The sequence below is a fragment of the Hyperolius riggenbachi genome, chromosome 6 (genome assembly GCF_040937935.1).
Source record: "Hyperolius riggenbachi isolate aHypRig1 chromosome 6, aHypRig1.pri, whole genome shotgun sequence".
Taxonomy (NCBI): Eukaryota; Metazoa; Chordata; class Amphibia; order Anura; family Hyperoliidae; genus Hyperolius; species Hyperolius riggenbachi.
Window position 1 is genome coordinate 21,927,982 of NC_090651.1, and position 12,649 is coordinate 21,940,630.

The following is a 12,649-nucleotide window of genomic DNA, read 5'->3' on the forward strand; positions in this document are numbered from 1 at the left end:
GGCCACTATCGAAGCATCCTGAGCCTCCATAACACCTGAGCAGTGCCACAGGCTGATTGCCTCCATACCACGCCGCATTGAAGCAGCCATTTCTGCAAAAGGATTCTGTAACGATCGGTGTAACACAGAGAGGATCTGATTACCGGTGATCTGCAGTATCACTGGGAATACAGATATATACCAGATTATTGATAATCTGCAGTATCACCGATAATCAGATATATAAGCTAACCTCTGGACACCTGAGTAGAGTGAAGGAGTTTGGTGCGACAGTAATACTTTGAGGACTAGGCCTCAGTACAGTAAGGAGTACTGCACTACTTCCTTCCGTGGACAAGAACTCTCCCGAGAGGAGGAGTCAGGCTAAGAGTAGGAAGGACAACCGAAGAGTGACACTCAGGAGGAAGTGTCACCACCAAGGCTGGGAACCGCCTATACAATAAGGTCGGTTCTCGAGGTCAGACAAGCCAAGTCGTAACACACGGACAGATAAGGTACAGATTCAGAAGGCAGAGGCGGAGTCTAAGGTACAGGCAGGGTCGGTAACGGGGTATCAGATATATCGAGGTACAAAATCAGGAGACAGATGCAGAGTCTAAAGGCGAGCCGAGGTACGGCAACAGAGTATCAGAATAGCAAGGTACAAGATCAGAGTTCAGAAGAATGGTCAGACAGGCAAACAGGTCATAACAGATAATCACAATCAAACTAGTACTTTAAACTATCAATAGACTCTAACTAAGTGTAGGATTACAGCTCCAGCTGGTCCCGGCACACTTTCGGATCTGACTCAGGTCTGCGTGCTACCACAAAGTGATCGCAACGCCAGACAACCAGCAATTGAACAGCCAGCAGTATGTATACAAAATCCTACACCAGCCCCTCCCTAAGTGCTGGACCAATGAGATGAAGCAGGATTGCCAGCTGACCGGCTTGGTCAGCTGACCCTTTTCTGACTGCCATATAAGCTCTGCCTCTCTGCGCGCGTCACTCTGAATCTTGGTGGACAATCAGTCCCAGCCACACCAGTACTGTCTTGCAATGTATCCAGCGAACCGAGCGTGGGAGCCGCCGCACCACTCACTACACCAGCGGCGGCTTCCCCACGCTCACCCCCCTTGTCAGGGACACTGCCATGCGGCAAGTCCGCCGCCTCCAATGCGGATTCCGCCGCTCCCAATGCGGATTCCGCTGCTCTGCCTATGCGGCATGCGGCGGTTTTTCCGCGTTGTAACGCCATGCTGGACGCGGAAACAGCCGCCTCACCATGAGAAGCGGCGGCTTTTCCGCGTTTCTTCACAGATTCCCGACCAAGTATTGAGTGCATAACTGAACATAATTATTTGAAGGTTGACTTTGTTTTATTTTAAAAACACTTTTCTTTTATTGGTCGGATAATATATGCTAATTTTTTGAGATAGGAAATTTGGGTTTTCATGAGCGGTATGCCAAAATCATCAATATTAAAACAATAAAAGGCTTGAACTACTTCAGCTGTGTGTAATGAATCTAAAATATATGAAAGTCTAATGTTTATCAGTACATTAAAAAAAATAATGAACTTTATCACAATATGCTAATTTTTTGAAAAGATCCTGTATATCACTGCAAGTTAGCATGTAAATGAGAAGTGCAATCAGTAGGGTTACACAGGGCCGGATTTCTGGCAAGGCCACATAGGCCCTGGCCTAGGGCACCAGAAGTCAACGAGACGGCAAGCATACCATAAAAGTTCAAAACATAACATATAATCTATACGCATATTACTAAAATAGCTATTGTCTGTGACACCAATGATGGAAAGTAAGTTGAATTCGCGTTGGGGCACACAGAGCTAACAACCATACAGATGATATAGTTGGCCTTGGGCGGTAAAAAGTACAAATCCGGCCCTGGCCCGGTTACAAGGTCTCAGGTGTGAATAGTGAGCAGGTGAGGCCTAGGCTATAAGAAGATTGCCAACACCCTGAAACTGTGCTGCAGCACAGGGGCCAAGACCATACAGCGGTGGAAAAGGAGAGGTTCCAATTAGAACAGGCCATGCCATGGTTGACCAGAGAGGTTAAAGGGACACTGAGGAGTGCCCAAATTTAAAAGAATACACTTAGGAGAGGAGCCAGGAGGATGCCGGGGGACCTCGCCGCCTACAGTGAGCTGGAAGAAGCCCCAGGTAAGTGTATTCTTTTAAATGTGGGTACTCCTCAGTGTCCCTTTAAGTGCATGTGCTCAGCATCATAGTCATAGGTTGTCTTTTGCAATTAGACTTATGAGTGCTGGCACCATTGCTGCAGGGGTTAAGCGGTCATCCTGTCTGTCCTCAGACCATAAGCCTCACACTGCATGGCTGTTGTCCCAGAAGGAGGCCTCTTCTAAAGATGATGCACCAGAAAGCTTGCAAACATTTTGCTGAAGACAAGGAACATGGATTACTGGAAGCATGTCTTGTGGTCTGATGAGACCAAGATACATTTATTTGTTTCAGATGCTGTCAAGCATGTGTGGCAGCATCAGTTAAGGAGTACAAAGACAAATTTGTCTTGCCTACAGTGAAGCATGGTGGTGGGAGTGTCATAGTTTGGGGCTGCGTGAGTGCTACTGGCACTGGGGAGCTACAGATCATTGAGGGAACAATAAATGTTCCAGAGGTTTCCCTCTACCAAGGTAGGTATCTTAATTATAGGCCTGTCGATCTCACACAGGTGTACTTTATGATAACATAATATTATTAGTTCACAAAAAACGTGTGCAGCATCCGTTTATAGTTATGGCAATGCTACAACGAATATGAGAGCTCTCTTTATAAGTGGAGCGTTCCTTTAAGACTAGACTTTCTGCAGTGATGAGTCACCTCTGACGACAGCCGGGTCATGCGGACACGAGAGATGATGCTGATCTGCTCTGTGACCCCACTTTCCAAGGATGCTCCCAGCTACTGAAGATTAGTCTCTGGAACTGTCCCTGCTTTCCAAAACTGTCCTAACGCACCAGCTAATTACACCTGCCCCTTCTGCCTTGTAAATCACATTGTCAATGAATAAGAACTTGAGATATTTTAAAGAGGCCCTGTAGTGACATGTAGTAGAATGCAGCAAACTATTCAGGATGCCCACTTTTATGGTAATTTTCCTGATTTCAGCACCAGAAACATTTTTTTTATCTATATATTGCTGTATATTGGTATGTAACACCAGACCCCCAGTGATGTTTAGCCTAAACTGATTATAGATACGGAATCCCCCACCCCAACACAAACCAAAACAGAGTATTCTGGGAGACCAGGCAAATTTTGGCGCTCAGAAAACAAACATTCCGCAGAGCTGCACCTGACAGGACTAAAGATGTTGCCACCTGTTATAAAGTTTCAGAATGTAAATCAGGGAGAGGAAAGATTTTTCAATGGAAAATCACACACCTGAAGTGAGAGGGATATGGAGGCTGACATATTGGATTTTCTTTTAAACAATGCAAATAATCTAGTTGTCCTGCTGTTCTTCTGCCTCTGATAGGCCCAGTGCACACCAAAAACCGATAGCGGATACGCAAACGCTAGCGGTTTTTGAAGCAGATTTTTAGAGCGATTCTAGGCATGTGAAGAAGAGAGGTTTTCTAAACATGCCTAGGGCTTGATTCACTATGCAGTGCTAACCTACTTAGCACATCTACAGTCTTTAGGCGTGCTAACCAGGGTGCTAAGTAGGTTAGCACCGGTTTTCTCAATCAGATTGCGTGCTAAGTACCGCGCGCAATGTTTTGCGCGCGCTAAGTCCCATAGGCTTTAGTGGGCACTTCGCGCGGAGCGCCCTGTGCAGTGCACGCGATCACTACTTCTCACATTTAAACTCAGTTTAGACGTGATAAGGGCCAGTGCTAACAGTTAACACTGCTTTGTGAATCGAGCCCCTAGTGTTTTTTTGGAGCGTTTTTGTGTAGCAGATTTCATATATTGTTACAGTAAAGCTGCTACTGAACAGCTTCTGTAACAAAACCGCCTGGAAAACCGCTCTGAACTAGAGTTTCTCAGAGCGGTTTTCCACTTTCCTATACTTTACATTGAAGCAGAAACCCCTTAGAAATCTAAAAAAATTTTGCAGCCCCCAAGTTTGCGTTTGGGGGAAAAACGAGCCGCTCTGCTGTGCACCACCCCATTGAAATACATTAGAAAGGCGGTTTTCTATCCTCAAGCATTTTTAAAAAACGCTCAGAACCGCTCTTGGAGCTTGATTCACACAGCCGTGAAAAATGCTACCAAGGCCGTGATAAGCTCGGCACGCGGGTTAGCGCTGGTACAGGTAGTAAAGGGTTGCGAGCATTAACTTTCCCTTTCACACGCTAACCCATATGTTAGTGCGTGAATGGGAAAATAAATGCGCGCAAACCTTTACTATTGCGCGTGCACCTGTACCAGCGCTAACCCGCGTGCCGAGCTTATCATGGCCGTGGTAGCATTTATCACGGCTGTGTGAATCGAGCTCTTGGTGTGCACCAGCTCATACTTTTAGCCACAGCCCCTGAACAAGCATGCAGTTCAGGTGGTCTGACTGAAGTCTGACTGGATTAGCTGCATGCTTGTTCCAGGTGTGTGATTCAGAGACACAGGGTACACAGGGGTTGGCATATGAGGCAGTGAGCCTCCAAAGTAAATTACAAATCGCTGGCAGTACTCACAGTGGTGAAGGCCAAATTCTTAGACTGTTTGTGGGCTCTGCTGTGCTTAAAGGGGAACTGAAGTAAGAGGTATACGGAGGCTGCCATATTTATTTCCTTTTAATCAATACCAGTTGCCTAGCAGCCATGCTGGTCTATTTCTCTGCAGTAGTATCTGAACAACACCAGAAACAAGCATGCAGCTAGTCTTGTCAGATCTGACTTTAAAGTCTGAAACACCTGATCTGCTGCATGCTTGTTCAGGGGCTATGGCTAATAGTATTAGAGGCAGAGGATCAGCAGGGCTGCCAGGCAACTGGTATTGTTTAAAAGGAAATAAACATGGCAGCCTCCATATACCTCTCTCTTCAGTTCCCCTTTAAAGGGAACCGGAAAAAAAAATAGTTTTACTTACCTGGGCTTCTACCAGCCCCCTGCAGCCGCCCTGTGCCCTCGCAGTCCTGGAACGATCTTCGGTCCCCTGCAGCAGCTAAGTTTTGTTTTCCTGCCAAGCCACTGCGCCTGCGCGTCCCTGGCTGCATGCGTCCTCGTTCACGTCGCTGTCCGGCACATGCGCAGGACAGTTACTTGAGCGAGGAAACACGTGGCCAGAGCCGTGCAGGTGCAGTGGTCTGAAAACTAAACTATGGCCTCAATTCACTAAGATCATGCTGGAGATAATAAGGCAAGAGAAAACTTACCTCCACACAGTAAGAGAGTTATCTTATCTCTTCATTCCTTACGTTACCTCTTCTGTAGTTAATTTACCTCCTCTGTAGTTATTTTCACAAGCAGTTAATGAACTTTAACTTTAAAGAGAATCTGTATTGTTAAAATCGCACAAAAGTAAACATACCAGTGCGTTAGGGACATCTCCTATTACTCTCTGTCACAATTTCGCCGCTCCTCGCCGCATTAAAAGTGGTTAAAAACAGTTTTAAAAAGTTTGTTTATAAACAAACAAAATGGCCACCAAAACAGGAAGTAGGTTGATGTACAGTATGTCCACACATAGAAAATACATCCATACACAAGCAGGCTGTATACAGCCTTCCTTTTGTATCTCAAGAGATCATTATACACAGGCAGTGTGCATAGAGGGGCCAGGAAAGGGGAGATGCATCACAGAACCACAACACTGAAGAACTTGGCAGCCTTCCAGACACAGGCTGACAAGTCTGACAAGAGAGAGATAAGTTGATTTATTACAGCGACTGTGATAGTGGAAAGTGCTGCAGTAAGCCAGAACACATTAGAATAGCTTTTGGAACTTGTAGGATGATAAAAAACAGGATGTAATTTTTGTTACGGAGTCTCTTTAAGGCTTTAACTCTGGAGTTATTTTAAGGATTAAAGAGTTAACTTAAAGACAGAAGAGTTAACTTTAGGTTTGCCTGAGGTAAAATGTTTCCTGAATACTACATGCCTTATCACCATGGTAACAACTCTAGAAGAGTTATTAAAGACAGGAGATAAGCTTAGTGAATTGAGGCCTTAGTCACTGCGGAGGACAGGATGAACGTTCCAGGACTGCAAGGGCACAGGGCGCTGCAGGGGGCTGGTAGAAGCCCCAGGTAAGTAAAACTATTTTTTTAAGTTTAGGTTCCCTTTATAGTCTGGGTTCCACAGCTCCCCCAAGGTTAATATACTTCCAATAACTGTATTTTAACATTTAATACTGATTTCATGGTATGTATATACAGTAGAGTGGGGTATAGTACTGTATTAAAGGGAACCTAAAGTGAGGCTTCCATATTTATTTCCTTTTAAAGCAGGAGTATTAGCCATACTATGCCAGGGAAAAAAGCACATATACAAGTAGATAAATACTTGATCTACTTACATAGCACATGTATTGTACTGTCCACATTTTAATTTCAGTAAATGTTATATAGTAAATTAAGAGAATTATGTTCCTGGTGGGGGCCATGTCTTTTGCACACAGTTTGAGGCTAAATACTGATTTTTCCCTTAACTTTTTTTTCTTTTCTCCTTCATTCGCTGAGTCACCTCAGCCTTGCTTGTAAACACAAGTGAGCAGAGGAGCATGTTTCAGCTAGGCAGCTAGGCAGGGAAATAAAAGGAATATATTATAGATAAAAAAAAAACAGCATGCTACTAAATGGCAATGAGGATTACATGACCAGTGCTCCTAAGGTATGTGATAACTCCAAATCATAACAACAGAAAAAAAAAATTTGAATGCAGGATTAGCATTGTTATCACTTAATACACTCAAACCAGTTGCTGTTGAAATTTGATTTTTATGGTGACAATCCCGCTTTAAGCAATACCAGTTGCCTGGCTGTCCTGCTGATCTTTTTGGCTGAATCACACACCTGAAACAAGCACGCAGCTAATCCAGTCAGACTTCAGTCGGAGCTCCTGATCTGCATATCCTTGTTTAGGGTCCAAGGCTAAAAGTATTAAGGCAGAGGATCAGCAGGACAGCCAGGCAGTATGCATTGTTTAAAAGGGAAATAAATATGGCAGCAACTATATCCCTGTCGCTTTAGGTTCCCTTTAACTAAGCCAATTTCTAACATTGAGTCTCAAGCAACCATAAGCTCACTTATATGGCATCAGCTGATCCCTGTTGGTGCCGGATAACTGAGACTCTACTGTATAAGCTTGTCTGAACAGATGTGTTTTGAGAGTATTGTTAGAACACACCCATACCTCCCAACTTTTTGAGATAAGGAGAGACCCTTAAGCCACACCCCTAACTATGCCCCAGGCAAACCCCTAACCACAACCCCACTACACCAACAATAATGCCCCCAGCACACCCCTAGTTATGCAGGGACGGATCTGGGGGGGGGGGAGCAGGTCTCTTGCCCCAGGCGCAGTTTGTTGAATTCTTAAAAAGGCGCCAAAACTGGATAGGGAAAGGCAGTTTAGGCGCCAAAACCTGACCTTTAGGCACCAAAACCTGACCTTTAGGCGCCAAAACTGGATGAGGAATGGCAGTTTAGGCGCCAAAACCTGACCTTTAGGCACCAAAACTGGATAGGGAGTGGCAGTTTAGGCGCCAAAACCTGACCTTGCCCCAGGCGCAATTTGGTCTAGATCCGTCACTGTAGTTATGCATACCATAAAGATTTCATAACAAAAATATGTTGTTTTGTAATTCAAACCACACTGGTCCTTTCTATCCCATTTGGAAAAGAGAAATATATTTAAATGATGGGAACAAAGTGTAGAGTCAATTAAACACATTTTTCAGTAGACAAATACATATATTTACATAGATCTGTACATCAGTCCTGAAAGAGGGACAAATGAGGAAAAAAGAGGGACAAGGGTGTTGGGTCCCCAAAGAGGGACTATCCCTTCAAAAAAGGGACAGTTGAGAGCTATGCACACCTGTTCAGAGAAGCCTATCATCTGCTATAGGCAGTGATGCTGATAGAATGATGAAGGTGCACTTTTGACCCATACCTCCCGACTTTTTGAGATGAGAAAGAGGGACACTTAAGCCACGCCCCTGCCACACTCCTAACCATGCCCCGACACAGCCCTAGCCATGTCCCAAACACACCCCTAATCATGTCCCTGTCACACCCCTAGTCATGCATACTGTAAAGATTTCATAAGAAAAATATGTTTTATAATTCAAACCACACTGGTCCTTTCTATCCTGGTTAATTTTCCTTCATATTAACATTTTAGAATAAGAAATATATCAATTTGAAGAATGGTAGTGAAGTTTAGAGTCAATTAAATACATGTTTCAGTAGAAAAATAAACATATTTACATCGGACTGCACATCAGTCCTGAGGGCTGGAACCCACAAGGGCGATTTTTTTAGCATTTAGGGAGCGTTTGAAAATGCTAGCGTTTTGTAAAAACGCTCAGCTAATGTAAATGGATGGGGTAACTTCCACTGGAGCGATTGCGATTAGGAAAATCACAAACGCAGGACATGCAGCACTTTGGGAGCGTTAGCGCTTCAATGTTAAGTATGTAATCGCTGGCGTAATCGCTCATCAAGCGTTTTGAAGTTACTGCACACTGTAACAAAATTAATTGAAAGGACCAATCAGACTTTAAAACGCTAATCGCTACACAACCGCTGGCAAATTGATACACTTTTTAAAAACGCTCCCTAAAACGCTCATGAAATCGCTTACAAACTGTCCATACAAAACGCTAGTGATTGCGATTAGCGATAGCGTTTTGTAGTGGGCTCCAGGCCTGAAAGAGGTACGAATGAGAAAGAAAGAGGGACAGGGCTCTCAAAGAGGGCCTGTCCCTCCAAAAGTGGGACAGTTTGGAGCTATGCACACCTGTTCAGAGACGCCTATCATCTGCTATAGGCAGGAGTAGTACTGACCTGTTCGCTGAGCCGGCGTGTCCGGAGGAAGAAGCCCAGGAGACACCCCACGATGACGGACAGCACAGACAGGATAAGCAACCCATTCCTCTTGCAGACGTCCTTTACTCGGGCCAGCACGGCGTCCAGGCCCCCCGCCATGGCGTCCTCAGGGCTACCAGGGGAGGATGAGCATCCCGCAGAGGGACCCGCGCCGCTCTGTGACAAGCCAACTCACGTTCCCCAGAGATCAGATCAAAGCTGGTGCAGGCTGGCCAAGAGCAAGGTCACCCCTCACCCATAAGCCCGGCAGCCTGCAGCTGGCATTACTGTCCCAAATTAATACCCCCAATCCTATTACTGACTTCATCATTAGGAGCCTGGAGGAGATTAGGGAGCTCGGGATAATTTGAAAAGAATATGACTGCAGGAAAAATAGAGAATTACAAGACGGGAGGAACACGAAGGAGGGTTTATCTCTGCCACGGAGGAAATAAAAAGTAAACCACGGGAAAATCGCGCAGAATTATTACGGGAATGGCAACTGCTGCAGATTCCTTGCCCTACAAACAGCTGAAAATCTACAGTGACGTATATTCCACCCATGGTAAAAAAAATCAATGACTGTGATAATTATCCGTGGAACAGAAATCAATCTGTCATTTAATTATTTTTCTTTAAAAGTTTGCAGCCGGCGGTACGTGTCTTAAAGCATATCTGAACTCAGAACTTCCTTTCTGCTCTAAAAGATAAGCAACAGCATAATAACCTTTACAGAAAAACATTTCTTTGTTACAACTGATACAAGTCCTGCAATAAATCTGCAGCGAGTCTACTTCCTGCTTTCATGGAAGCAGACATATTTTTAACAGCCTGTGTTTACTAATTAGCTGCTCTACCATGGCAGAGGAGATTCCTGAGCTGACACCGCTGTGAGATCAAACTCTCTTAATACATACAGGGTGAATTTCTCTCTGTTTTCCTTCTGTCCTATGCAAGAGTTCAGGTCCACCTTTAAGAGTGAGCCTCCTCAGATGACCGTTTTGCGCCGCTGGCGCTTGCTCACTTAGTGAGGGAGCTGTTTCGCACCACTGGTGAGCAAGTGCCAGCGGCGCGAAACGGTCATCTGAGGAGGCTTCCGACCTGGCGCCCACCTAGCCGCTATCTGCATTGCCCATCACCGCTGACTGTAAGTTTTTATGTCTTTAGTTCAGCAGCAACCGCCTCTATTAGTAAGAGGCAGCGGGCGGGGATGACTCACCTCTTCCGTGTTCCAGCGTGCGTTCCACTGTCGTCACTTCCTGCAATGCCGTCCACTTACAATACAGTGGGCGGCATTGCAGGAAGTGACGACAGTGGAACGCACACTGGAACACGGAAGAGGTGAGTCATCCCACCCGCTGCCTCTTACTAATAGCGGCGGCGGCTGCTGAGCTTAACCCCCCTCCCCGCCGCTGTGCTCAATACCCCCTTTCTGCCCGCTACCCTCTTATCCCTTTCGCTTCAGTTGTCCTTTAAGTGGTATGCGTGGCTAGGGAAGTGATTAGAGGTGTAGCAGGGTCATCTCTTAAAGGGTACCTGAGACGGGGGGTGAGAAAAAAAATGATACATACCTGGGGCTTCCTCCAGCCCCTTCCTGACTGTTCGCTCTCTTGCCATTCTCCCCCGCCTCCTAGACCCCCAGCAATTCCCCCCACAAAGTCCTCCAGTCAGTGCAGGAGCACTCCGGACGCGCAAGCTTCCCCGTCACGCTCCTGTGGCCAGGAGTGTTCTGTGTGTACCTTATAATCTGCAGATTGTATATTGCATTATGCCCGTTATAGTGTGAATCTACTTTCACCCCTTTAGCGGTAATCTCGAGTCAGGCTCGGGACGTAAATCTGCAGTTCAGAGCGGTAACCACGAGCTAGAACCATGGGAGGTGTGTAATGTGCAGGGCTGCCGCAGATCTATCACACAGTATGATTTTTAGGGTCTAAAAGCATGCAAAAAAATTGCACCGCTTTCAGACAGCAAAATTCGGAAATAATTATAATGCCAGGGAGGTTAACCACCTTGGCGGTAATGACGAGCTCAGCTTGTCCATGACCGCCGTGGTGGATTGCTCAGGCCCTGGTGGGCCGATTTTCACAATTTTTTTTAAAAAACACGCAGCTAGCACTTTGGTAGCTGCGCGTTGTGATCGATGCGCCGCTACCCGCCGCGTTACAGGCCCAAGCCCCCCGAGACCCTTTGCGCAGCCTGGCCAATCACCGCCAGGCTATGGGGGGGGGGGGGGGTTCGCTGAAAAAATGGGCGTGGCCAGGACATTGTATGGGTGGAGCTAATGTAATGATGTAACAGCGAGGCATAAGAAAGCAGTGTTTTCGCCATGATGTGGTGAAACGAGGATTCGCATCATGGGTGTGCAGAAACTGTGATGCTATTTAATAGTATACCGTAACCCCAAAGCAGCAAATATAGCCAACTATGACCATTAAATAATAAATGCAGCAACAGTTACCCCAGACACCAGAAAATAAACGCAATGTGGCAGCATTTCAGCAGAAAATAACGCAATGTGGCAGCATTTCACTAGAAAATAAACGCAATGTGGGCAACATTTCGGCAGAAAATAACGCAATGTGGGCAACATTTCACCAGAAAATAAACGCAATGAGGGCAGCATTTCACCAGAAAATAAACGCAATGAGGGCAGCTTTACACCAGAAAATAAACGCAATTTGTGCAGGATTTCACCTGCAAAAAAAAAAAATTAATTTACTCACCTGACAGAAGTCTCCTCACCCGGCCGGCCTCTGGCGCGCAGCTCCCCGGGCCATCTTGCTCCTGCATATCTCCTGCACTGAATGGAATAGCAGGGCTAAGGGAAGATGGCACCCGAAGCCCTGTACTGGAGACACAAATAGTCTCCAGTACAGGGCTTCAGACGCCATCCTACCGTAGCCCTGCTCTGCCTGCCGGAAGACTATGCAGGCTGGAGCGGGGCTGCAGGCTATGAACTGGTTCGGCGTCTAGTAGATGCCGCGGCCAGTTCATGCAGGACATAGCGCAGCAGCGATGGCGTGCCTGCAGATGAGGCTATGCGTACCGGGTCTGGCACGCGTGCCATAGGTTCGCCATCACTGCCCTAGATCCTCCTGCAGCCCACCACTTTTCGCTGGAACCAGATTTTTCATCAAAGAGGAACTGTCACGAAAATATTAAAATTTAAAACACATACAAATAAGAGAAGTATTAGCGGACCCGGGGCGTAGCATATGCCGCATATGGAGGCTACCATATTTGTTTCCTTTCAAGAAATGCCAGTTGCCTGGCTATCCTGCTAATCCTCTGCCTCTTTTACTTTTAGTCATAGCCCCTGAACAAGCATGCAGCATATGTGGTGTTTCTGACATTAATGTTAGATTTGAGATTAGCTGCATGCTTGTTACTGGTGTTACTCATACTGTTAGACATACTGCAGCCAAATAGCAACCGGTATTGTTTTAAAGGAAATAAATATGGCAGCCTCCATGTTCTTCTCACTTTAGTCGTCCTTTAAAGTGGCCATGCGACCATCAGAGTCCATAATTATTACCAAATCTGATAAAAATCGGTGTTGCCAAAATCGCAAATTCGACCAATTCAAAATTGGTTGCATGTATCAATTGGACATGCTGGAAAATCTCAGGCGAACATGCTCGATT

General features: G+C 45.8%; 1 protein-coding gene across 2 annotated transcripts in view; it reads right to left on the reverse strand.

Moving 5' to 3' along the window:
• The window catches only part of SLC1A7 (solute carrier family 1 member 7), a 134,813-nt gene extending 124,974 nt beyond the window's left edge, over positions 1-9,839 (reverse strand). Inside the window, exon 1 of one of the 2 annotated variants that reach the window (XM_068238984.1) lies at positions 8,982-9,839. In XM_068238984.1, coding sequence (XP_068095085.1) covers positions 8,982-9,122 — 141 coding nt within the window. In that variant the 5' untranslated portion in view covers positions 9,123-9,839. The remainder of the gene's footprint in view (positions 1-8,981) is intronic. The other variant, XM_068238985.1, reaches the window with a different exon arrangement.
• Positions 9,840-12,649: the final 2,810 nt, after the last annotated feature.